Source organism: Mauremys mutica, chromosome 1, assembly GCF_020497125.1.
Source record: "Mauremys mutica isolate MM-2020 ecotype Southern chromosome 1, ASM2049712v1, whole genome shotgun sequence".
NCBI classification, from domain to species: Eukaryota; Metazoa; Chordata; order Testudines; family Geoemydidae; genus Mauremys; species Mauremys mutica.
The window spans coordinates 121833241-121860521 of record NC_059072.1 but is presented as its reverse complement, the minus strand read 5'-3'; the positions used below and the strand labels follow the sequence as shown (position 1 = coordinate 121860521).

Genomic DNA, 27281 nt, shown 5'->3' with positions numbered 1-27281 from the left:
GACGGGAGTGGAGAGAAGTCTTTTCTGGCAGGGGGGTTTATTCTTAGTGGTATCCCAGCACATCTAGTGACAGTCTTGAGGGAGTTTCTGTGACCCAACCCATCACAGGGCCATGATAAGAGAATACCACAAGAAGGTTAAGATTGATGCATAGCTCCTAATGATTGTCTAATTGCAAGGTCAGGCCTTACATATTAACTGGAATACTTCAGCCAGGCTTCCAAGTCCATATTTACCTTAATACAGAGTCTTTAACATACTGAATGAAATTCATCCCCAGTATAACCCTATTGAAGCCAATATAATTATACCAGGGATGAGTTTGGCCTTTTGACTTTCAAGAGTCCATAGAACAGACATGGATTTAGGAGCCTAACATGAGGCTTTGAAAACACTGCGCTTCATTTTTTACTTTATAACATCCCAGCTCTTCCATTTGACATTGTCTTGCCATCACCATTAGGAAGAGCAGATTCCTGCCTCATCCCGACAGTACACCAGCATGTAATGAAAAAACGCACGTGCGTAGGAAAGAGAGTGCGAGCCATTATAACATAAGGGAAGCTTGCTAAAGGCTAAGCATCTCTGATAGGTTTGTGGATGGTAACCACCGCAGCACTTAGAAGATGGCATTATTCTAACTTGCACATGTGAATTAAAGGGGGGGGAGAGGAGGATTTCCATTTTTGGATGCTGCTACATTATGCTTTCAAGGGAAGATTTTTATCCTTGGCTTACAAAGATACTTTGGCAGGCAAAGCTTGTCTGTGGAATGCAGCCGATCACACCAAGTGTCATGTAGTTATTTTTTCCCTAGGGGAAGATACCCTGGAGGCCCTTTAGCTCTCTTGATAAACTAAACCATGTGACCACTGGCTCCAGAGTAACATATGCCATTCCTAAAAGCAGCACATGCTTTTGCTCATTACAAGAAAGAAAAATGCCAACGATGACTCCCAAGGAAAATGCCAAACTCCCAAGAAACCAAACTGTCACAAACGTGTGTGTGGGAAGTTTAATGGTATTTAGTACAGTGACACTTTTATTGCTTTGAGGCATACATGGATTGCAATGGGTTTTATTATTTAAAGATAGAAACATGAAGGAAAAAAAACCTTCAAAAAGGCTAATGTGATGCTACATTGAGTAGAAAATATTTGGATTTCATTTGTTTAAAAATCAGCTATTAAAAATACAGCATGCGATTTAGTGACTCTTCACATGTCAGCCCGGACGAAAGAAGCAAAGATGCTGTCTTCCCGCGACAACAAGTTCTCTGGTGTGTCATTCTCCAAAATATTCCCTCGTTTCATCACAATGACCAGGTCAGCAGTCAGAATGGTGTGAACCCGATGCTGTGATAAAACAAAAGCATGCAGAAATTCTCATTATAATAATAGCCTTCGTTTAGGACCTGATCCAATGCCTGGTAAAGTCAATGGTAGGAGTTCTATTGTCTTCTGTGAATTTTGGATAAGGTCCTATTCAGCAACTTTAATCCCAAGGGATCTCAAAGTGCTTTACAACCATGGCCCTGAGCCTGAAAATACATATGCAAATGCTTAACTTTCTGTTTGTGAACTGCCCCTTGGAACTCAATGGGACTGCTCAAACATGTAAAGTTAAGCATGTTCATGAGTGTCCGCAAGATTGAGCCCCATGGTGCATGGTGTTGAACAGCTCCTGAGAGATTCAGAATATACTCAATGCTCATTGACTCAGTAACTCAGCTCTCTCCATGATTGGGCCCTATGGAACTGGCCATTTGGAACTAAACTCATGGATGTGGTTCCAGGAATAAGCCCTGCTATATATAGGTACACGATCACTGATATACACTTTCCTCTTTGGGATGCCTTGATCAAGGACACAGACAAATTGTACTCAGAAAAAGTACCATTTGTTTTTTCTGTGATCATGCAGATTAGATGAGGCTTTGAGTTTTATGTTTGTATTAAAACCACACACACTGCATGGAATCCAATTCTTGTGCCAGAGAGAGAATTGCGGGCTGGGTTGATACGGGTGCGATTTGGACTTGTCATTTCAGGCAAGGCTGAATCTTACACCAGTGGGTCTCAACCAGGGGTACGTGTACCCCTGGGGGTATGAAGAGATCTTCCAGGAGGTACATCAACTCATCTAGATATTTGCCTAGTTTTACAACAGGCTACATAAAAAGCACTAGTGAAGTCAATACACATTAAAATTTCATACAGACAACGACTTGTTTATACTGCTTTATGTACTCTACACTGAAATGTAAGTACAGTATTTACATTCCAATTGATTTACTATAATTATATGGTAATAATGAGAAAGTCAGCAATTTTTCAGTAATAGTGTCCTGTGACACTTTTGTATTTTTATGTCTGATTGTGAAGCAAGTAGTTTTTAAGTGAGGTGTAACTTGGGGTACACAAGACAAATCAGACTCCTGAAAGGGGGACAGTAGTCTGGAAAGGCTTGAGAGACACTGATTTATACCACTAATCTGTGTCACCTGGCCATTCCCAAGGGAACAGTTCACCTACACTTGGGCTGACTCATGTGTCCTGCACCAAGTCCAAGAGGCAACAATAGCATTAAGGGAATAAAGAGTTTATGCTTCTTTACTTTGAATGCATTTTTTTGTTTTGTTTTTGTGAATTTAGCACTGGTGTGTGTGTGACAGTGCTGGAGAATAAATGAACTCTGCCACTTAACCATAGAACACTAAAAATGGTAGTGCAAGTTCTTCCCCATGCTGTCCTACCAGTATATCTCAACCCCAATCTGGAAGGGCATCCTTAGGGATGAGATGGTAGTTCAGTTTCCAGGCTAATTCAGTCCTTGGTCTCTTTTCTGAGACTGCCACCAAAAGTGTCATTTGCAATGTGGACTCATGTCCACCAAGATCTGGACAGACTGCAACTCATTTCAGATATTATTTTCTAAAGCAATTATTTATTAAGTAATTAATTATAATTTGTATTACTATGTTATTAGACTAATTACTCCATTAAAGATAATTAGTGCATTCATTAAAGCAGGATTTTGGACTTAAAAAACAGAAACAACATTTGAAAGTACTAGAATGAAATGAATGGCCTTTTGTACTGTCATCTCAGAGCCGCAGAATGGTAGCAGAGCTAAGATCATTAAAGAGCTAAAGGTAACTACCAGAGAGCCAGAAGTCTTGCGATCAGTGTGGACTGAGAGAGTCTACTTGTTAGTCTTCACCAAAGTGGTGAACAGGCCATCCTCTTTGAGGAGCAAGTTTGAAGCAGAATCACACTCAGCTAGAACACCATCGGAAAGGACTAACACAATGTCTCCATCCAAGATCTGAGACACTCGGTGCTGAAAAGAAGAACAGATAGGTGGGGAGAAAAAATAGGAGGAAGGATCAGCCACAAAGGAAGAAAGAACGTGAAGCCAGCTGAAGGAAAATGCTATGTGAAGAACAGGAAAGCCAAATAAGCAAATGCTATTTTTCTCCAAACAGCGATGTGGAAAACAGAAGGCCATAGACAAGCAGTATTTTAGTGAGAGAAACAGTACAAATCAGACATGAATTGAAATGACAGTTTTATGAATGGGAATTTGTTTGTTATGCTTTTATGGATCTGAGGTTCTTAAAGCACATTATACATGAGCTAGATTAAGCGATTTTCCTACGATATCACAATGAGTCACTGCTACAACTGTAAACAGAACCCAGTAGAACTGACTCCAATCTCACGGGCTAACCAATTGATCATACCCCAGCCAAAGCAAGTGAAACAGCTGTTGAAGCAAAAATTTATTTCACACACAAAACATCTGACTGCCAACTAAGCACATCACAGGGTGGAATTACTTTAAGGTCTCTTTAATATATATATTTTAGAGTCACAGAGTTTATGGCCAAAAGGAAGCACCAGATCAAGTAGGGCATGTCTACACAACCACTTAATGTGTGATAAACTGAGGTGTAAATCTACAGCATTCCAGCATACCACATACTAACTGTTCATGTGGGCTCTGCTGCTGCACCCTATATGTTCCCTAGTGAGCACTAATGTACAGGGTTTTATAGCAGTATGTCAAAGTGTACTAGGGAACTTTTAGTGCTCATCAACAGGGTCCACATGGACAGTTTGTGCATAGCTGTGATGAAGCACAGAAACCACCCACTAGCACGGAAAGGGTTAAAGAGAGCCTGTGGGCCCAGCTAGCCCTGCCCAATTATACCTGCAGCCAGTGCCAGACCTGGGGAGGGGAGAAAAGGAGGGAGCCTGACTCAGTTTGGGGCTGACTGGCAAAGAGGCAGGAGCTAGCTGCCTCCCTACCTTACAGGAAAGATCACTAGCTTGCCAGCCAAGGCAGCCACCAACAGCCAAGCACTGTCTTCCTGGCCAAAGGAGAGGGAGAAAGAGGCCTAGGAGCACCCGGCCTGAGAGGAACCTGGTGACCAAAGTGCAGAGACTTTGTGGGGGTTCTGACCCCACAAAATTTATGGCTGCCCTGACTGGAGGAACCTGGGACCGCAGCAGGACTCTGCCCAGGGTCCACGAAGGGGCGCTACTAGAGATAAGCCACTACTGCAACTTGGACTATGGGCCATGCACCACACCGAAGGGGCAACAGTAGGAAGTAGCCCAGGGCAGTGAATGCAGACTCCCCTACTTAGGGGTTGATATACACAGGGCCCTTGGCTGGGACCCAGAGAAGTGGACGGACCCAGGTCTCCCTACCCCATCCTACCTTAAAGACTGAGGCACCTTGAACACAGAAGGAGAGTGCCGGAAGTCCAGTACTCCAACCACTAGGCTGCCTGGCCTTCCAAGCCCTCTGTTACAATGGCACACTGGTGCGCTGTAGATTTACACCCCAGATTGCTGCACAGAAAGTGTGTGTGTGTAGACATGCCCATAGTCTGGCTTTCTCTACATCACAGGGCATTAAACATTGCCCTGCCACCTCCACACAAAGCCCAACAAACAGAATTAGACCAAAGTATTACAGCCCAGAAGAGTTACAGGCAGAGAACAGGAGGAACCAAGGTACAAGAGTGCCTGAGGCTCCTGGTCTTACATATGTACAGAAGCCCTGGCCTATACATTGGCACCTAGAGCTGATTGAAAAACAAGGGGGGAAGTTACAAACAATTAGCTGAAAACATTTTCTTGTTTTTTTTGGTTGAAATTTGAATATTTTCCACCTCTTCAATTTTTAAAACCATGATAATAAAACAAAGGCATATGGGGAGAGAACAATCCAATTTGAGACGCTGTACTGAAAAGCCTTTAAAGTCACAATTCATGTTACAGTTGTAGAAACTAGCGATGGGTCTAAGCAGCAAATTTCAAATCTGGATTTTGAACTAGCCCCAAACTTCGGTGGTGGTAGGATCCCGTGTTTTAATTTGAGCTGAGTAGCGAGATTAAGCTCAATGGGAAAATTTGTAACGGGATCCAGATTCCGATGCCAAACTCCACTGCAAAGTTCTGGTTGTTCAGATCTGAGAGTTTTCACTTGGCCCACCTTACAGATAGAAACTATTTGCAAAACTGTGGAACCAAATGCAGGTTTGAGCCTGTGTCTTAGTTTTATTTTCATAGCAATAATTAATTGGTGAAAAGCAAGTATAGCGGCTGCAAGAATGAGGAAAGTGGGGAGGGGCATCTGCTGGAGTTGATACTTACTGCTATCGTTACAACTGTGCGGTCCACAAAGGCAGTCATCACAACCTTCTGCAAAATGTTTTCCTGTCAAGAAAAAGGTTCAAGAGTTATTCAGTTCTCTTACACACTATGTGCCCTTCACCGTCAAAGACTCAGGACCGTACAGTGTACTGCATTCTGTCTGTGTGGTAGACGCTCACTGACACGATGCAACACAGCTTGGTAGCAGGATTCATCTTTAACCCTCTCCCCTCACCACAGAAATCAAAATTAAAAACAAAATAACTGAAAGATAAAAAAAACAAGTTATCATGAATGACAGCTAGGGAAGACAGTACCAACTTCTTGCTCTCAACTTCTAATTTCTTTTTGCTTCTTAAAAGGCAAAGCAAGTAGCAGCAATGTAACTGATATACTCACTGTGGCCATGTCAATAGAAGCCGTGGCTTCATCCATGATGAGAATGCTGCTCTTGCGAACAAAGGCTCTGGCCAGACAGAAGAGCTGTCTCTGCCCCACACTGAAATTCTCTCCCCCTTCTGTTACCACCGCATCTGTAACATAGTTAGCTTTAAGGCTTATGCCATCTAAATGCTGTTGTCTCAGGGTTTTATTCAGTTGCCCATACAAATGAAAGAGCAAATCAATATCACAAATGACTTTCAATTTACACCATAAAATCTCCGTGTAAGAGCTGTTCAAACATCAGTAATACCCCTGAAAGATACAATGAATATCATCTCTGATGAGTGTTGGAATAAAGTGGTATTGAGGAAACTGAACACAGCTGTTGGGACCATCACCATGAGGACAATAGACCATCTCACATGATCATGGAGTAAGGAGTTAACATATTTGGGAAGGCCTAGTGTTATGTTTTAATAATATGAATGTGTACAGTTGGTTTTCCTTCATGAACCAGACCTGGAATGCAAAGGGAAATGCTCAATCAGTGACACAATTAGGAGATACAGCTGTTGGAGCTTCCTATGGCAATCAGAGAGTTGCTGCTGCAAGACTAAAAGCTTTTAACCCTTTGACAACTGGTCCCCCCTCCCCATCTGTTGATGTGCCACATCAATATTTCACTGAAATAAGTAGAAAGCTAAAACATCATTCAGCAGCACAGCATGTACATTCTCTCTGGTATACTGTTGGAATATTCATCAGGGCCCAGATTCTGAAAGGTATTTAGGTATCTAATGTTAAGCATCTAAATACGTCTTAGGATCTGGGCCCAAGTGCCTGACATCCATTACAGGGAGGCTCAAAGTATAGAATGCATCATACAGTTCGCTCCCCTTGTCCTACAGAGAGACATCAACAAATCAAACTGTTTCTTTTTAGCTATATCAACAAATCAAACTGTTTCTTTTTGGCTCTGTTTTATGGGTTGGCATAGATTCATGGGTACTTGGCCTTGTTCAAACATACCAAGACCTCCTGGCAATGATTTGACCATGTTCTTCAGCTGAGCAATCTCCAGAGCTTCCCAAAGCCTATCATCAGTGCACTTGCACTCTGGATCCAAATTAAAGCTGCAGGGGAAAGAGTGACAAAGATCCAGAAATTATTGTTATATTCCAGCATCCTGGCCTATTACCAGGCCACATTGCGGTATTATGTTACTAGAGCTCTCTGAGAAGATTGTGGAGCCAGCAATAGGAATTTAAGGTCCCCACCCTTGCATATCACCCCATCCCATAGCTACTTCTGTGGTATCATCTCCTATGCACACCCCCATGCAACCCTAGAGGTTGTACAATGAGAATGGATACCTACCGAATGGAACCACTGAACAGTATGGGGTCTTGGAGAATAATTGAGAGTCTGGAACGGAGGGTATGCAGGGGCAGTTTACAAATGTCTATTCCATCAATCACAATCTTCCCTGTTTGAAATGACACACAAAGTGAGGACATCACAAGCATCATACTATTTGTAAGAAGCATACGGAAAGATTAAACATAACTGCCTGAGACTGACTGCATTCCTTCAGCTGTTTATGGCTCTATAAACATGTGGAAGGTGCTCATATATAATAACACAACCCAGAAGAAAACAGGCGTATTGCTGCCCAGGCACTGTTGTCTCTCTCTTTCTTTCTTCTTCTTTTCTTTTTTTTTCCTTCTTCCCTTAAAGGACATATTTTGCTTCCATGCTGCATGATTGATGATGCCATTAAAAAGATAATTTAGTGTGAGCACTCTCAGATCTACAGCCAAATAGAGGAAGAGAGAACAAGAGGAGGTAATGTAGTTGTCATATTTTGGCCTCTTCTGGGCCCACTGACTTCAGTCAGAGTAGGATTGGGTCCTTTGTTTCAAATTCATGCCAGTTTATTTTGTGCAGTGCACTCAAGTAGCCATAATATGAAATATCAAAGCACAGCTAGAACTTTAAAAAGATTTATCTAAACTGAGTGACTTTTTCACGGGATGTGGCTGAGTAAATTAAGAACATGTCCAGCTTTTGGGCATTTTAATCTCATTAGTGTCAGTTTCCATAGATCAGCGTCGTCTAAGGATAGGAGAAGAGATGAATTACAATGCATATTGTTCAGCTACCATAAGAGTAATGGGAACAATTGCATTAATCACCCTGCAGCCCCGGCAAGTCATTCCAATAAAGGAAGCTGCATGTAATAGCTGGAATACTCACTAACGTAAAGGGGATTTCATCACCACATCAAGTCAGTGAGTGTATGGGTTTCACCTGGAAAATTGTCATGTTGTGTGTGAGGTGTGGCAACATTTGGCATTTAGAGAAAAAAAAATTACAGGCCAGATTGTGACCAGCTGCTCTGCAAGTAGGAAAGGATGAGAAGAGCATAAGAAGTCTCTCCCCTTAAGTCCATGCACAGGAGCCAGGTACAAGCTTCCCAGAGCACAGGAACTGTGGGAGGCAGGTGTATATAAAGGACTAAGATGAGGGATGTAGCCATCAGGCTCAGTCTGCCTTTGCACTGGGAAGCCCCAGCAGGGACACTGCCTCTGTGCTGCACAATTTCTCCTAGAGATCCTGTGTAGCTCCATGGTGCTCCCAACATGGGGATGTGCCTAAACTGAACTTGTTAGCCCTATTGCTAATGGTTAGAAAAACCAGATCTCACCCAGGCCATGATAAATGAATGGAAATTCCAAGCGGCCCATCTGTCATTGCCAATTTTCCTCATCTTGTAGTTTGTAAGCCATACAAGGCTGTATCCTGCAAGGTGCTGCATGCTCTAGCCCTGACCCAGAGAAGCACATAAGCACATGCTTAACTTGACTGCAGCAGGATCACCCACATCCTTGAAGTTCAATGGGGCCAGGATTTCTTCCATACTGTTTAAAATATGATTATGTTACATTTTCACTGGGGCAAAATTAGATCACTGGCCTTCAGCTGTGACAGCATAAACTTAACCACCTCTGCCTTCCCACATGCAAAGTGGGGAATCTGAGAATGAGGAGACAGGATCTTGGGGCCGGGGTGGGGGTGGGGAAAGAGGATTTGGTTTGACTGGTGAATGGGGGAACATAATCTGGAGGGGAAAACAGGATGATCTGGGGAGGTCTGGGAAGAAAACAGAGGAAATGGGGATGCCTGAGGCCATGTTTACACTACCAGGGATCGACGCTACTGTGATCGATGCAGCAGGGGTCACAATTTAGTGTGTCTAGTGAAGACCTGCTAAATCAGCGGCAGAGCGCTCTCCGGTACTCCACCAGAATGCAACGGGTAAGGTAAGGCGATGGGAGAGTGTCTCCCATCAACCCAACATGGTGTAGACACCACAGTAAGTTGACCTAAGCTACGTGAATAACATAGCTGGAGTAGTGTAACTTAAGTTGACTTACCCCGGTAGTGTAGACAAGGCCTGAGTCGGACAGGCAGAGAAGAGCAGAGAGGAAATATGGGAACTAGGGATAGGAAGAAGAGGACATTAGGGCAGGATGCCAGAGAAAAGAGAGAGGGTGGGTGAAAAAAGAGTAAAAGAAGTGAACTCCCAAAGAGGAACAGAAAGCTGGTGATTCTTGGTGGGGAGGAGTCACCTGGAATATAGGTGAGTGCAAAGAACTAACAGAATGAGGAAGCAAGATGGACACACAGGATGAAATCCAGGCTCCACTGAAGTCAATGGGAGCTTTGCCGATGAGTTTTAATGAAGCCAGGACTTCAGACAGAGAGCAGAAGAGATGGGAGCAAAGGGACCAGAGACAGTCTAACGTGGGAGAGGGGAAGAGAGATGGACAATGGAGAGTTGAAGGGAGACTATGAAAAAGTCGAGCAAATATGAGAAGAAAGTCAATGTTTTCCAAAGAAAGAAAAATCAGAGATACTGGAAGAGTTGAGAAATAAAAGAGAAAGACAGGCAGAAAGGAGATATATGAGAGATGGAGAGGAAAGATGGGCATAAACCTGTGAATTAAACTAAGAGCATCTGATGTATTTATCCTCCCATATCTGACTGGATTTCACGGGCAGACATTCCGGATATATAATCAGTTCTGGGTGGAAATGATGGAATGCCTTCGGACTAAGAGTACTGCAGGGGCCTCCAAAATCATCGGCATCCTTAGACAGCTTTTATTGTAACAGTGGGGAGCCACAATAAAAGAAAAATATCAAGGAACTGCATTTATTGAATACCTGTTTCTATTTTACTCACACTGAACCACGTTTAGTTATGGCAGATGTCTAGTTTGTGGGGGAAAATCTATGGGCACCAGAGAGTAACATATTTTCTCTAGAAACAGTACATTATTCTTTCAGACCATAAAATAGGGACTTAGTACCAAATCCTAGGATGAGCTGAGCACTTCCTGCAGAACTGAATGCTGCTGCCAGGAGGTGCTCTGGACTTTGAAGAATTGGGTGTAATACACCCGATCCAAAACAAGTGTTTTGAGGGGACAGAAAGCCTAGAAATAAGCCTTACATCTGCTTGCTTGCTTCTGAAGAACTGGAGTAGGGAACGGGGTAGCAGTTTTACAGCTATATTAGGTGCTAATGAGGATCTTTAGCAACTAACCATCAAATATGTCTACCATTCGGAAGAAAGCCAAAGACAATGATGATTTTCCACTGCCAGTGCGACCACAGATCCCAACCTGCAAAGCAAAGGAAATTGTCATTGCTCTGAAGTCAATCTTGGGGAGAAGGGAATTATAAACCAAACTCACAGACCCGGTAAGGAAATGTAAAATTTTACCCATATTGATAAAAACCCCAAGCCAACTTAAAAACAAAGGGACAAACATACGGCTGCACAGGAGTTGGGAGAGGGTTCCGTAGTGTGCACTCCCGCAAGGAGCATTCGTATGAGGGCTGCTACTGATGCTGGGGAGCACAATGATGGGATAGTTATGATTGCCTACATTGCTAACAGATCCAGTGGTGATGGGGACATGTATGTAACCATGGTCTCATCCTCTATTCACCAGCGCATTTCTTAAGGGGACATCAGGAGTGAATGTCTGCTTTAAGGTCCATGGGTTTAAGGTGCTAGATATGAGCAAAATACTGAGCACTCGGGGTATAAATTGGATCAGATGCTTGGTCATGGTGACTCTTGTTCTCACACATACAGGTTAGCCTGCCCACCAAGGCCTTGATTTAGCAAGGCCCTTAAACATGCGACTCACATTACGCATGAGAGCAGTCCCATTGACTACTTATGTGCTTCAATTTAGAAACATGCCTCAGTTCCTTGCTGCATCAGGGCCCAAGGGACTCCTCTTCTACCCACCAAAGGCAATTGAAAAAGGCAGTATCAAATATTTTATAGCCAATATAAAAGTGAAATATCTAATATCACAATAATTGCTGCTGCTGATGCTTCTGGCACTTATAATAATGATTATTATAATAATATAATTAATAGTTTTTAATATATTATATGGCATTATAATACCATATACACCGCTACCTTAATATAACACCACCCGATATAACACGAATTAGGATATAACGCGGTAAAGCAGTGCTCCGGGAGGGCGGGGCTGCGCACTCCGGTGGATCAAAGCAAGTTCAATATAACACGGTTTCACCTGTAACGTGGTAAGATTTTTTGGCTCCCAAGGACAGCGTTATATCGAGGTAGAGGTGTATATAATACATTCCACTTCAGGATTTCCAAGTGCTTTACAAATGATCAATAATATTAACATTTGCAAGATAGGTAAGTCTAACTCATCCTCATTTTACAGATGGGATAGAATGTAGTACAGAGGTGTTAAATGACTTGCCCAGTGCCACACAAGAAATCTGTGAGGAAGGTGGAAATACATAGGTTCCCAACTTAGCCCTTTGCTTTAGCCACAAGGCCATCCTTTGGGTGCAGCAAAAAATGTTGGCTCTGTTTGCACATCTATACGTTCAAGTATTTTAGATGCTGTTCTTACTAGTGGGCCATCTTTAGTGAGGAGTCCTCGTTTCCACAAATGACAAAAGTTGCTATAAAGGTATCAGCCTGAAGTGAGGACGGCACATTACCTTCTGTCCTGGTTTGATGTAAGCCTTAACATGCTTCAGAACAGGCTTCAGGTTATTTTCATATCGGACACACAAATCTTCAATCTTGATTTCCCCCTCTTGTGGCCAGTCTTTCGGGACTTGAGAAGGGTCTTAAATATTGACAGTAGACAAAGGCAAATGCTACAGTTGAGTCACCCTCATTGCGCTTTCCCCTTTGCCATGCATCCATTTGTAAGCACGTTAGGAATCCTCTCTTTATTCTGTTCCAATGGAGCTAGGCAAGATGGCACCTGCTGAGACTGCACTCTCCGCCAGTGCTGGAATGCAGCTGAGAACTGCAGCACAGGGCCATTAGCACCGACCTTCCTGATCTCGACGCACAGGATGAGCTGGTTCGCTTGTGCAGTACTCTCAATGTCACTGAGAGTACATGCAGGTAAACAGTGGCAGATTAGCCACTGGGCCAGCGGGGCCGGTGCCAAGGGGCCCCAGCCAATTGAGGCGCCCTCACACCCCAATCCACTCCAACCACCCGGCACTCCTGCCAGGGAGCAGGGGAAGCCCCCATGCCCTGACCCAGCTCCCCGACAGGAGCACCGGGCAGGTGTGGGAAGGCCCTGTGCCATGACCCCATTTCCCTGGCAGGAGTGGTGAGGTGGGGTGGGGGGAGAATGCAGGTGGAAGAGGTGAGGAAGTGCCCCCACTTAGTCTGGCCCAGGGCCCCACAACCCCCTAATCTGCCTCTGTATGTAAATGAGAACGGAATTTGGCCCAAGGTCTCTGTGTTTTTTGCATGATCATGAATGGAAGAAATGAAATGTGCTTGCTTTTATGGTACCTACAGAAAATAAAAAGGATGATAGTACAATACCCATAGTGCCTTCGTAGTTCTCAGACTCCATGGTCAGGAAACTGTTCACTTTTTTCACTGCACCCATCTGCACCTCCAAGTCAGCTAAATTTCTTACAACCCAGTTCAAATAGTTGGTTATCTGCATCACAGAGCGAGAAAGGGAAAAGATGTCAAACACGATTTGTCTGGTAAATTGTTACGCTGTTGGATACGGGTTTGATATGTTTGTAGAAGCCTTGGGCCTGATTTACCGCAGTGGGCCTGATTTCAGTGGAGTTACTCCAGGTTAAAATTAGTACAGCGGCATGCTAAATCAGGCCTTTTGTCTCCATTTTCCCCCATCCCACCCTCCACATTAATGTATTATGTCCCAATAATGTAGTGTTCTGCATTGTTATCCCCATTTTGAGATTCAGAAGCATTTTACCTCCAGAAAACTGGCCACTGATTTGAAGCACCTTGAGTTGTGGGTCCCCAACTTACAGTACCTAAGGCACCTTAAATTGGACAGCTAACATTTGATTTCATGAAAATTTCCTTACCGTTGAAAAGCCATTTTTTGTCAAAAATAAGTTTAATTCTTTTTTTTTTAAACCAGCTCTGTTCTTTTTCCATACCATAATGCCTGCCAGCAGGAGAAAACTGTTTCAGACCCCTGCTGCCATAAATTATGGGACCCCTCCACCATCCAGCCATAAAGAAAGGGAATATGGTTGTGAGCTGAGCACCTGAGAGCTGTTCATGATCCCAACCCATTCATCAGACCATTTTCCCTCTCTTTACCTAAAGCAATGTAAGGACTGCAGCTCCCTGAGCTGTTTAAGTTGTGGAAGAAAAATATAGAAAGCTGAGGACCATAGAAAATAAAAAGCTTTTCAGTTGGAAATAATGGGATCACTGCAGTTTCAAGTGGCTATAGGCAATTCTCCAAAAAGGGCCATATTTTAGGAGTTTAATCAACCCACACACCTCACATATCATTTGAAAGCTTATTTTATGTACATTTACATGTGATATGATGTGGAGATGTCAAGTGGTTGCACAAGCCTGCAAATGAAGTGAAACAATGGTACCCAAAATGAGTGAGTCACTTTTTGCTACTCTGCAACATGACCGTGACTACAGTTTTTACTGTTAAAGTTAATTTCAACACCTTAATGTGGTTATTATTGGTCAAAGCTACCACATGTTGGTTTACCATTGCAACATGGATGGAAAAATGTGGATGATGAACTACTTCCTATAGTCTTCAAGGGCCCAAGGGCATCTGAGCTTCTACAACTCCTTAGCTGTGCCTGTACCAGAAGAGGTTGCTGCACAATTAACTATGTGTGTTGTCTGCATAGAACTGTGCATATACCAAGGCAATGAAGACTGTGGTAACTCATGCACTCTCAGCAGAGATCATATAATGAACAAGATGATGATAATGATGTTGACTAGAAATGTCACCAGTGCTATTACATTTCAATGAGACCTGTACCTATTTATTATTAGATTTTGTTTTACCCTGGTGATTGTTGTTGTGATGCTTTGAGGTCAGAAAGAAATCTAATTTTATCCCTTGAAATAATACATAGCTATATTAAACTAACAGAGAAATACAAATATTTCAAAGTGGTCATTTTAATATTGCTTTTTCTTGTTTCTATGGTAATGGCACCATTTGACAGCGGTAGGTCATACCTCATCTTAAAGAAAACATAGTAAGGTTTCAAATGATGTATGATGTGTGTGTAGAGAGAATACATTTAACCAATCAAATCTGTGGTGTCTGCCAATCACCTGCTATAGGAACAGATTGTTGGAGCTGCACCACTTCCTATAATATACCTGCTGTGACAGACCCAGACCAGTGGGGTACAGGAATCTGGTCCTATTAGTATCCAGGAAGTGGGCGGGCAAAGCCCGCCCACTGCTAAAGGACCTCCCCCCAGCCTAAGGGGAGGATCCACAGGTCCGGAACACTAACTAAGTACGTGGGACAACTGATGAAAAAAACAGGATCGGGAGTGAGGTCATAGGGCTAAACGAAGGGAACCTGATGGGGACACCGAGCAGAGAACCCCGGACAACGCCCACTGCTCCTCAAAGGCGTCAAGGGAGCCAGTGGACGCCGCCCAGAGGAACTCTGCCCGGATGCGTGAACGGACGGAGGAGCGGAAATAGGCCCCACAGTCGCAGGAAATCCCGTCGGCCAACCTCCTCTCCCTGGTGTTATAGATGGCAAGTTTGGCCAGGGCCAAGAGGAGGTTGACAAGGAGATCCCGCGACTTTGTGGGGCCACGGATGGGGAGTGCATAGATAAACAGGTGAGGGGAAAAGTGCAACCAAAAACGCAAGAGGAGAGCCAAGAGGAGCCGGAACAGGGGCTGCAACCTGGCGCACTCTAAATAAACGTGCGCCAGGGTCTCCTTCACGCCGCAAAAGGGGGAGGTGTTGGGGACAAGGGTAAACCGCGCCAAGTACACGACCGTGCTCACGGCCCCGTGAAGGAGCCGCCAACTGACATCCCCGGTGGGCCTTGGGACCAGGGCAGAATACAGGCTGGCCCACCAGGGTACAGGAATCTGGTCGAAGGCAAATATACTGGTCACTGGATGAACAATTTTCTGTTCCCTGAGTGATCAGAGCAGGGGCAGCCCTAGAGCAATCAAGAACCTGCTAGAACCAATTAAGACAGGCAAGCTAACCAAGACACCTGGAGCCAATTAAGAACTTTCTAGAATCACTTATGGCAGGCAGGCTAATCAGGACACCTGGTTTAAAAAAGGACCTCCCATGTGTTAGTAGGGTGTGTGTGTGTGCAAGGAGTGAGAAGGGGTGCTGCTGCTGGAGGAGTGAAGAGTTCAAGTGTGATCAGGCTTCAGGAGGAAGATCCTGCAGTGAGGATAAAGAAGGTGCTGGGGAAGACCATGGGGAAATAGCCCAGGGAGTTGTAGCTGTCACGCAGCTGATACAGGGGACATTGTAGACAGCTGCTATCCACAGGGCCCTGGGCTGGAACCTGGTGTAGAGGGTGGCCTGGGTTCCCCCCATCCCCCTAACTCCTGATCGGACACAGGAGGAGTTGACCCGGTCTATGAGAAACACCAGAAGGGACGGTCTAATTTGGAAAGGGATCTGGCCTGTCCGTGACCCACTGTGGGGATTGTTCTCTGTTTCCCCCATGCTGGCCAGTGATGAGATTAGCTGAGCGGACGGCAGGTTTGAGCCACTAGCAAAAGTGGCCAAACTGAGAGCTGCTGTGAATCTCTGAGGCAAGTAAATCTGCCTATAAGTGCAGGACCCACCAAGGCAGACGAGGCACTTTGTCACACTGTGTATAGGGCTTTTTTTAGCAATACTACATATAGTTTTGTATAGCTACAATACTACATATAGTCTTATTTTCTGCAAAGAATGCCAGTAGCATACTGATATTGTTCTGTGATACATTATGTTCAGGTATTTTTGTTAATGCAAAAAATAAAAACCAGCAACAGAAATTAGTTATAAAAGGGGAATAAAATGTAATGTTAAAACTTTCTATTCAATAACACAGCTTTGGAAAATAAAATAAAAATACCAAATCCCTCCAAGGTTATCTGTTTTTTAGTGGGGGGTTAAACTAGTTTTTAGAGCTACTCAAATAAGGAGATGTATTGTTCATAGATTTGTTTCCAAAAATCTGACATGCAATTTGGATTGGCTATATTCAAGCCTTTTTGTTTGTTTTTCCATCAATATTTAGACAACTAGTTTCTGTTTATAGAGGTGCTATGATTTGTCTGAATGCCTGCATTCATGCATGAGCAAAGAGATTCATTGTTGGCTACATGTTTACGAAGAGGGTGCTGAGCAACTGCAGCTGAGCCAGTGCTCTGGTCACTGCAACTCTAATTACTCTAGAGTAGACCTCATTAAGAAGAGCTGTGCCTAACTGATGGGCTGAGGAGAACTAAGAGGCTAATTTAGCCCTTTTGGCAGATGACACAAAAGAACAAGAAGTGAGAGAGGAGAAGCAGAAAGAGTGAGTGTGTATGCACCCATGCATGTATGCGCTCTCTCAGAAGCTGAGGCCTCAGTAGGACTGTAGGTGTAAGGGTGGTGGAAACAAATATTGCAAATAAATTGCAGGAGGTATTTTACTGGCAAAAGGTCTCTGAGCTGTATGTGGGCTTGAACAGAGGCAGGAGCAAGCGAGCCATGCCACAAAGTTATTTGCAGGCTGATTTTTTTTTTTTTAATTCCCGCATTTACAAAATGTCAGTCATCCAGCAAAGAGTGAAAAAACAATACCATATAATTTAGGTGAATTTATTCTTAACCAAGAATGACTAAATCACAGGCTGAGGTTTATAAAACAGCAGTGTAAAGTAAGGAGGCTAAATCCACATTGAGGTGCTTAAATAAGTAGCTTGACCTCAGTGGGAGCTGCTGGGTGCTAAGTATGTTTGAAAATTAGGCCACTTATTGAGAGGCCTCAATACGGTTTTAGGAACTGAACTTTAGGTGTTCCTTTTGAATAGTGCTAAATTCCCAGACAATCCATAGGCTGTGAAATGATCCTATGAACCCAGAAAAGTGAGGAAATACTTTGCAGTTTGTTTGCAAAAATGAAAGCGGGATAAATCTGCCAAATAAAAAGTTTGTTATGAAAAACAAAATTCTCAATTCCACTCATTTTCCACTGAACAAACACTGCTACAAATAATCAATAGATGGAGCTTTATAGTAAATAGTTTGCACTGAAATAAGTTTTAGTGTCAATCAAGAGTCTTCAGCAGTAGTCAAGAATGACAGAGTAATCCTAGGAAGAGCATGAAGGAATTCTCTTGCCATTTAGACACCTAACTCCTTGTTCAGCTTTCTAGGCTGGAGGTTTACTGTGTTTATGGAAAAACCTGCTGCTTGGGGAATTGCAAACAGATTTGATATAAAAGCCTGGCATTCAGAGAGCTTGGCATTTCATTTAAATCTGCATCAGGGTTGTGTAACTGCCAGGAACTTGGATGCTTTTATGCACTGGGGAGGGACTGGGTCTATGATTATGAGCTATGAAGGGAGCAGCAGTATGAGTGCTTTGCTGTCATCCAGTTCCAAACATCATCACATTTGGGCTCCCAAAGAGAAATGATTGAAAACCTGTCAAGTGGGGTAGCCAATGATTGAACCACAGCCAAAGTTTTGCAAGTGATGTGCTGGGGAATAAAGAGGGAGGTAACAATGTAGAGATTATTTAAGAGGTTGGTTTTTTTTAAGTGTTGTCTCAAACTTTAGTTAACAGCTGACTCTTTCTCATCTGTTTGCATGCATAGTGCAAATACAAAGTAGTTACAAACCTTGAATGGACATCTCAGAATTTCCAGATATCTTTGCTAACTAAACAGCATTAGAAGGAATTTTCTGAATGTGCTGTTAACATAACATATTGGAGCAGTTCCTGGGCCACTGATAAGCCCTCTTTGTGCTGATACAGCAATAAAAAGGGATTTAAAGCCACCTTTAAGGCTGCCACTGAGAATTCGCTTGCTGGTAGCCTACCAGCTTCAGGTAGCCTACCTCCAACCATCAAGCCCAGCCTTGGTGCTAGACCTACACCCAATTCCTCCCACTCTAGTTGGCTCCCAGCCACCCTCCCTAGCACGAGTGCTACATAAATGGCGCACTGCAGCCTGCTTTCTACCCAGGGCCGGCTCTAGGTTTTTTGCTGCCCCAAGCAAAAAAAATTTTAGCTGCCCCCACCCTAGCTCTGGGCTCCCCCCTGCACCTCTCTGCTGCCTCAGCTCTGGTCTCCCCTCTCCCCCCCCCCACTGCCCCCCACCACACCCTGCTGCCCTAGCCCTGGGCTCTCCCCCCCCTCAACCTGCGCCCCCTCCCATCCCAGCCCTGGGCTCTCCCCCTCCCCGCCACCCCATGCTGCCCCAGCTCTGGGCTCCCCTCTTCTCCCCCACCCCTACCGCCTCCCACCCACACACCCTGCTGCCCCTGCCCTGGGCTCTCTGCCCCCTCCACCCGCACCCCCTGCTGCCCCAGCCCTGGGCTTCCTCTCCATCTGCACCCTCCTGTCCCAGCCCTGGGTCACTGGTAACTCGCTCCCAGAGTGGGTCATTCAGCAGGAATTTTGGATGTGCACAGAACACAGACAGGATTGGTTCCCATATGGTTACAGAGCTGCAGTAAAGTGGAACAATTTTCAGCTTGTGTGATTGGAGGATATCTGGATGCATATTATAAGACTGTCCTCCATAAATGAGGAAAAGTTGAGGTGCCTTTATTATTCTTTTGTTCCACTCTTTGTTTCTGTGGGGAATTTACCAATGCAACATCACTGTCTTCCTTTTAAACAAATAAAATTATTTTTAAAAGGGGGGGGGGCAATAGCTGTTGAAAATAGCAATTCCAGTCCTAAAAACCACTGGGAAGCATTTCTTGCTGCTTCATTTCTTATCCTACTTTTTCTATAGCAAGTTACAGTGGATCAGTGTATTTGATTTGGGAGAAATGAAGTAACAGCTGCCCAAATTGAGCTTGAGCACACCTGAATTTTGAGGTGTTCAAATCTGGAGGGCAGGTGCTAGATTCCCTTTCTGAATATTAGCTATATCTGGAAAGGAAAAGTCAATTTCTGCTTCCCTGGCTCAGAAGTGGAAATCCTCCTACATGCCTGGTACTGTCTCTAAAGCTGCCCAGGTCCAGGAGAGCTTCCCCTCCCTTACTTTTCATTTTAAATTCTAGTGGGATACACGTACCTCCCTTGCTAGGCTTCAGATAGAGAGGGGCACTCTCCATTTAGTCCACCCAATTCCTTCTTTGGGGGCTGCAAGGTGAGGTCACACCAGTATCACTAATCCAGTCTGGGGATGTCTTCTGAAGGGGATATCTGGCCAAAGCCTTCTACTCCTTGTTCCCCATTCACAGTGCCACCCCACTCTAGCAGTGAGCTCCCCATTCACAGTGCCACCCCACTCTAGCAGTGAGCTCCCCATTCACAGCAAGCTGCAGCATGAGGTTTCAGCTACCATACTCTCTCCCCCTTCCTTTCCTGTTGATAGTGGCCAAGGGAATGTTGGGAAATATAGTCCTTTCCCTGCTCCAGGGCTGGCTCTATAGGCAGGGAGCTAGGCAAGGAACTACAGCTCCCAGGGCCCCTGTTGGTTCTCAGCTCCCAGGCTGGATCCCTGCCAGCTGCCATCCCTGCAAATGGGCTCCCCCAAGCATCTGCTTGCTTTGCTGGTGCCTAGAGCCACCCCTGTTTCTACCACCCCATCCATGAGACTCTTCCTCCTCCTCCTGTGGCTTATTTCCTATCACTTCCATTAATTTATTCAATTATTTTTCTCTCAACAACATAAGATCACCCATCCTAAGCTCTTGACATACCTTGGGCATCTTTGACAATCTTTTAAAAATACACCTATCAACAGAACCATCTGTCACCCAGATCGAATTAAATAACTTCTGCTAAAACAAAAATTAACCAACCGCTCTCTATGCACCCCATCAAAATCCCACCCTTTTCTTACCCATTTCCAGCCATCTCTTACCAAGCAAGAAATAAAAGATGGACCTTGTAGTGTGTATTGAAGGCTAACAAACTTTGGTGTCTATGGACCTGGGAAAGGAGTGAGTTTCAAAGGTCCAGGGCCCACTTGCTATCCTGCTCAGCAATCTGCACAAACCCGCAGCTTTAATCTCCTTCACCAGTACACTTCACATCTAACCACTCCATTCCCAACCCTCGAGACTCCAACCCCAATCCTGTCTCTTGGTGTCAGGACTCACCTATCCAAGTCTGACTATAACAGTACTCAGCATCTGGTTGATCCCAAAAATGTGGAGACATCACCACTGATTTTGCAAGATCTGTTGGATCGTCATTTACAACAGGTTTCACGTTACGCAGCCTTAACAACATTGTACAGTGCAAAACAAAGTGCACACAAGGGCTAGTATGCACTTCTAATTTTCTTTCTATCCTTGGGAACACATGGGGCCTGGGAATCTTTTTGGTTTTTAAATTGGCTCACAAAACCTGAAGCAAATCCAAGTTGTCCTGAACTCACTCAGCTTTGGCCTGAATCCATTATTTGCAAGATTGTTTCTTTCGAGATTAAGAAAGTTGGAAGATAACCATGTATCTATATTTTTAAAACCACCTTAAATCTAGTAGATTGGTCTCAAGTTTATTTATGTTTGTTTTGGTACGTACCGTCAGTGCGTACAGGAGACCCAGGCCCAGAAGACCAGAATCAGACCCGTAGGTGATGGACGTGACAGCTGCAGTGAGAACTATGCAAGCACCCAGATAGTCCTAAAAAGGAAGGAAGGAAAAGAAAAGATAGATCCTATAACACAAGTTGGATGAAAAGTCCAGTGACAAAATAAAGCCTTATAATATCAGAAAGCATCTGGTTCTATATTTCCCTTGCCCTCAGTTCAGACATTTAAGTTTTCAGACGGGACCAGTCATTTTTAGTGCCCAACATGAGACACTTTGAAGGAGCATGATATTCAGAGGACAAGTGCTTTCTGGAAATCAGACCCATTTAAGTGCCTCAAATAAAGCACCGAAAAGCAGGCATCCAAAATGACTAGTCACTAAAACAACCTTCTTCTTTGAAAAATCCATCCCATCATAAAAATGACACTGATACCCCCTTTTGTCCCAACCCCCAAGCAGAGTTTTGATCCCAAACAGGAAGAAGTGCCAGAGACTCCATGAAGTCGAGTAGGGACTTCACTATTGCTATTTATTGTATGTGGAAGTTCCTCAATTACTAAAGTGATGGAGACCAGTATAAAACTCATAGATGGATGGATGATGAAATAAAGGAAGTATTTTATATTCATCATTTTAGCTGAAAATTTTACTTGTCCCATTTGGAGTGAGAATACTTCACCCTAAAGGTGCAGTCTGCTTTCTGTTTTGTAGAACTCTAGATATTTAAAGATGGATAAAAACCTCATTCCTCACATTTTTAAAGAAGCCTCAATCCATCCTCTAAATTTATTATCCAAATTTTGCAGCTCGTGTCAGGACTTCAGATAAAAATGATCAACTGTAGATTTCTAGGTACCTGATGTGATTTGTGGACATAGTCAGGTCATTGATACCTAAATTCTATCATCTGCCCCTGCAATTCTCACATGCCATGTCAGAGTCAGCATTTTTTCTTTTGATTTTTCTCCTCTTTCTACCCAAGAATCTTTCCCTCTACGATTTGCAATGAATACTGCTCAATTAATCTGCTAGTAGGAATGCTAACGTGAAGATGATAGTAGCTGCTAACCCAATCTCTGTAGCAAGAAAGTACGTTTTCTGTACAGTACACTTGGGTCTCCATCAGCTATTGGAATAGGAGCTATGCAGTCACTCTGAAACCCATATGGCTCTGTGTGATAACAATACCATTGCACATAGCCAAATTAGCTATTTCTTGGCAACATTGCATTCTTCCACATAGTATTTTAAAAATGCCAAAGAGCTGATAGAAGAGATATGTATTTTTGATGAACATTGATATTCAGCAAGTTCAACATCAGGAGATTTTAATGGAAATTACGACAGCTTATACCAGGGCTGGATTTTGTCCTTTAACTTCATCTTTCTTTTACTGGGTACAAATGGGGCATCACTGAAGTTCATTAATACTGTACAGGGCGGAACCCTGAGATCTTACTCAGAGCCAGATCCTGTCCAGAGTGAGAAATGGAGCAGAACTGTGCTGCCCCAAGGGAATCCAAGGAGGCAGAATGCCACATGGAGATCTCAATATGCAGGTGAAGTGTACCTAACACTAAACCATTCCAAGGGTGAAGCTTAGGCCAGAGTCTCTGGCACAGAGGGGAAGGACATGGGCCTGCCTACTCCTTGGCCCTTCTTTGGAATGGAATGCTAGGTGAGTAGGGAGGGAGCAATAATTCTGTCTGACCCTTATGGAGACCATGAACATGGAGGGAGGCTCCTTATGTCCCAGTCAATGAGAACTTATATCAGGGCCAAGCATCTGACCCTCTGTTTGGGGGCTTATTGCTGCCAAATCCCTAGCTCTTACTGACCCCCAGAACTTGGGCCCTTACTTAGGGCGCAGTTCTGCCATCTTTACTCAAGTCAAACGGTATTTTACTCCACAAATGGCCCTATGGACTTTGAAGGGTATCCTGGCAGAATCAGGCTATGAGTGAGGTCCTCAGGCCTGGGCCCATCATTTGGGAAGTGCTCTGGGGTCCTGAGAGATGAAAGGTGGCATAAAAACCAAAAACAGAATTTTTGCAAAGTTGGCAAAACTACCGAAGCCCCTTTGAAAATAGTTTCCACTTGGGCAGGGCCTCAGATGTTGCACAGTAGTAGAACTTATTTCTGTGAACAGAGAGTCTTATTTCAAAGTTATGTAGAGATTTTCTGTTGCACTCTTTTCAGAACAATCAAGATCTCAACACTGAAGTATGAAGGAGCCTTGTATTTTCTTACCTCAAGCCAAGAAAGCCAAAAAAAATAAAAAAAAATTTAAAAAAAGCCTTGCTGCTATAATTTAAACAACCCTGAGCTATTTTAAGGATCACTGTACACAAAACTGTTATATCTCATTGTGAGATTAATTTCAACTATTATCTCGCCTTGTGCATCAGGCAAAGTCTCTGTTTGCTTCCAAGGTTTCAAAACCATAGCAGGGACTAAACTGTACATACCGTCCTGACCTCCAGCCATCTGTTGGCAGCTGACAGAAACAAGTAGGCAATGTTGTTTGTGTCCGTCAGTTCCAGCATATGTTGTTTAAACCTGGCTTCATGCCTGCAAACAGCAAAGTGGTTACATTATAACACACATGCTCAAAACATTCAATTGTTCTAAAAAACCCAACAGCTTCCTGAACTTGTTATGTCTTTTACCAAACTTAGGAGAAAATTCTCCCCTCAGAAGCACACCTTATTCACACTAGGCAGTACCTTGTTCTACAAATGGTATCACTGGGTTGGGTTGTGGGTCAGAGTGCATGTCCATAAAGCATAGTAAGAACCCCTTTTACATCTCTGCACTGGTTAACCAGACCGGATGTGCAGCATTAAGCAGGCATTATTTACCCACAACTGCCCACAAAATCAGGTGGATGGGGAAGGGAATAGGCAGAGCCTTGGCTCCCCTCTTCCTCCCAAAATGCTAATCAACTGAGATAACCCAACAGCGAATTACTACACCCTGGAGCAAGGGTGGAGCAGAGATTTCACATTTCAGCCAAAATCTGACTGAGAAGCCATCTGCATGAATCCTTCAACACAACCAGTGTCTTTCTTGTATTAGGCCGATTGACACACCACCGCCATTCAACCCTTTACCTCAGCCATTTCCTCAGACAGCCACAAAATGTCCGAAAAACTGAATAATAAATCATTTCTAAATTACAAAAGCGAATGGGTTGTTTCAGCTTCCAATTGGTTTTCCCTCCTCTGTAATAGCAATGGTGTTTAGAAACCAGTAAAATACTCAATAAAAGACTGGTAGATTATGTAAGCCTCACAATTACTCTTTGGGGGCATGTCCCCACTTGGTGTAAATTGGCCTAGTTCCATTGAATTCAAGGGATTTATTGTGATTTACCACAGCTCATCTGGCCTTTGGTGCTTGCCCAACCTGGCAGCCATTTCTTGCTTCACATACTACTTATTCAAGTCCTAAGCACTATCACTTAAAGAAATAGCCAAATTTCACTCAACAGCTCATAAACTGTTTTACCACTGCAATCCCTCCAATTTCAAAATAATTGGTATTTAAAAGTTCAGGACCTTGCGGTGAGAAGATCATAACACTGATGGCTGAAGGCCATCTTTGCTGTTTCCCAGTTGTCCCAGTTTTTTTCTTGGTTATATTTCACATGTTTCGTAACTGTGGTAGGCAAAGAACTTTCTGTCATAGCAGTGAGTGGGAGGGGTGAAAATACGGTGAATATTCTGCTAGTGTCTTTCTATTTGGCAGCAACTCCCGTTTTCCTAATGGAAACTCTGACACACTCAATCTGCGTATTTTCATCCAAATCCAACTCATCTTCTGAACATTCCTAGACTTTTATCCTGTCAGATGACAAACAGGAAAGGTCACTGAAATCTCAATCTAATTTAACTGTGGTGCTTTGTGGTAAACCACTTGAAGGAGTTCATTATTTCATCCCGGTACATAATGAACTCAGAAGGTAGGGGGTGACTAACAGAGTAATAGGTAAACATTAGTTTGCTGAGAAAGCCCCGAGACTCTGGAAATGGAAGGCTGGTTTGACAGGGAGAAACAGATGAATGAAATGGAATGGCTTTGATTCTCACCAGGGGCTGTGGAAAATTCAAGTGACCAGATGTGATCCTTCCAACCTGATGCTTCCAGCTTCTCAAGGGCTGCCCCTTGCTCCCTGCCATCCCCAGCCTATTTTTGGTTTTCTAAAATAAAAGGACTGATCCTGCGAGGTGCTGAACTCCTCCTGAAAGACACTAAGCACACTTACTCTCCATTGAAGATAACGTGAGGTGAGGGTACTGTACTCAGAAGGCACTCAGCACATTGCAACACTAGGTCTAAATTTTGATCTACTGTTTTAGCAGGTCATCCGGATGGATAAAACTTAGTACTTCATTTTGAATTTAGGGCTTTGGTCACACTACCTAACATCTCTTCTGCTGCCAGAGCAACAGGACTTTTGCCAGTCCTGTAGCATCTGCCCCCATTTTTCTCCCAATCCACTGCTATGCGAGCAAGAACCTTCACTGAGTGATGGAATAGAGTCAGGAAACACCCCCAATTTACTGTGGTGGTTAGCAAATCACTGGTCTCTCACTGGCTGTGTGCTTGCTTGCTTGCCGTGTGCCTGCTCACTTGAAGTTTATAATGTGGTCTGGTTGAGGGCTATGTAAACCTAGCTGCCTGCTAGACAAGGCTGAGAACTTTCTAAGGAGGCTCTGGCCTGCTATCTTTTGATCTCTAACCCCTTTAAGCTCTATTGATGATGGGGTGGGCTTAACTCAAGGGAAACGTATCTGCTCAATGCAGAGCGGCAGTCAAAAAACGCTAACAGAATGTCAGGAACCATTAGGAAAGGGATAGATAATAAGACAGAAAATATCATAATGTCACTATATAAATCCATGATATGCCCACACCTTGAATACTGAGTGAGGTTCTGGTCATCCCATCTCAAATAAAGATAGATTAGAATTGGAAAAAAATACAGAAAGGGGCAAAAATGATTAGGGGTATGGAACAGCTTCCATATGAGGAGATATTATTACAAAGATTGGGGCTGTTCAGTCTGGAAAGGAGGCTGAAGGGAGACATGATAGATGTTGATAAAAGATGTGGAGAAAGTGAATAAGGAAGTGTTATTTACCCCTTCACATAACACACAAACCAGGGGTCACCCAATGGAATTTATAGACAGCAGTTGTAAAACAAACATAAAGAAGTACTTCACACAATGTAGAATCAACCAGTGGAACTCATTGCCAGGGGACGTTGTGAAGTATAACTGGGTTAAAAGATGAGGATAAGTCCATCATCTCGTGCCGACAAGCTCCTGCTGACAAAATAAAACCACCCCCAACAAGGGGCGGTAGCTTTGTCAGCGGGAAAGCGCAGTCCACATTGTTGCTTGTGCACACCATCGCTTGTCCACACCATCGCTTGTCATTGGTAAAACTTTTGTCCATCCGGGGTGTGTTTTTTTCATACCCCCAAGCGACAAAAGTTTTACCAATGAAAATGTAGCATAGACATAGCCTTAGTCAAGATGACCAGGGACACAATCCCATGTTCTGTGTATCCCTACATCTCTGACTGCTGCACGTTGCAACCAGATCACAAAGGGTGAATCACTCAATAAACTGCCCTGTTCTGTTCACTCCTTCTGAAACATCTGGCACCATCATTGTCAGAAGCCAGGATACTGGGCTAGATGGAACATTGGTCTGATCCAGTATGGCCGTTCTCATGTTCACATAGGTTGGATATCATGGTATTCTGAATCCCACCTACCCAAGTCAGTATTTTGGATGGAGCTCTCCTTAGCTTATCACCTTACCTGGTGGAAACAGATATACTGGGCCAAATTCTGCCTAAAGAATCTCAACTACAATGAAAGTATCTGGACCAAATTCAGCAGTGATGGAAAAGGTGGTCTAAGTCAGTGGTCTCAACTTTTGCAGACTGCTTTACCCCTTTCAGGAGTCTGATTTGTCTGGCGTACCCCCAAGTTTCACTGCACTTAAAAATTACTTGTTTACAAAATCGGACTTAAAAATACAAAAGTGTCACAGCACACTGTTACTGAAAAATGCTGACTTTCTCTTTTTACCAC

General features: G+C 43.7%; 1 protein-coding gene across 1 annotated transcript in view; it reads right to left on the bottom strand.

Annotated features, from left to right (window-relative positions):
* Positions 1 to 1013: 1013 nt before the first annotated feature.
* Positions 1014 to 27281, bottom strand: part of ABCC9 (ATP binding cassette subfamily C member 9) — a 123164-nt gene continuing 96896 nt past the window's right edge. Inside the window, exons 31-40 of the mRNA XM_044998576.1 lie at positions 23638 to 23740; positions 21158 to 21259; positions 12982 to 13102; positions 12129 to 12259; positions 10666 to 10744; positions 7431 to 7539; positions 7083 to 7186; positions 6069 to 6202; positions 5670 to 5732; positions 1014 to 1355 (exon numbers count right to left, since the gene is read on the bottom strand). Coding sequence (XP_044854511.1) covers positions 1218 to 1355; positions 5670 to 5732; positions 6069 to 6202; positions 7083 to 7186; positions 7431 to 7539; positions 10666 to 10744; positions 12129 to 12259; positions 12982 to 13102; positions 21158 to 21259; positions 23638 to 23740 — 1084 coding nt within the window. The 3' untranslated portion in view covers positions 1014 to 1217. The remainder of the gene's footprint in view (positions 1356 to 5669; positions 5733 to 6068; positions 6203 to 7082; positions 7187 to 7430; positions 7540 to 10665; positions 10745 to 12128; positions 12260 to 12981; positions 13103 to 21157; positions 21260 to 23637; positions 23741 to 27281) is intronic.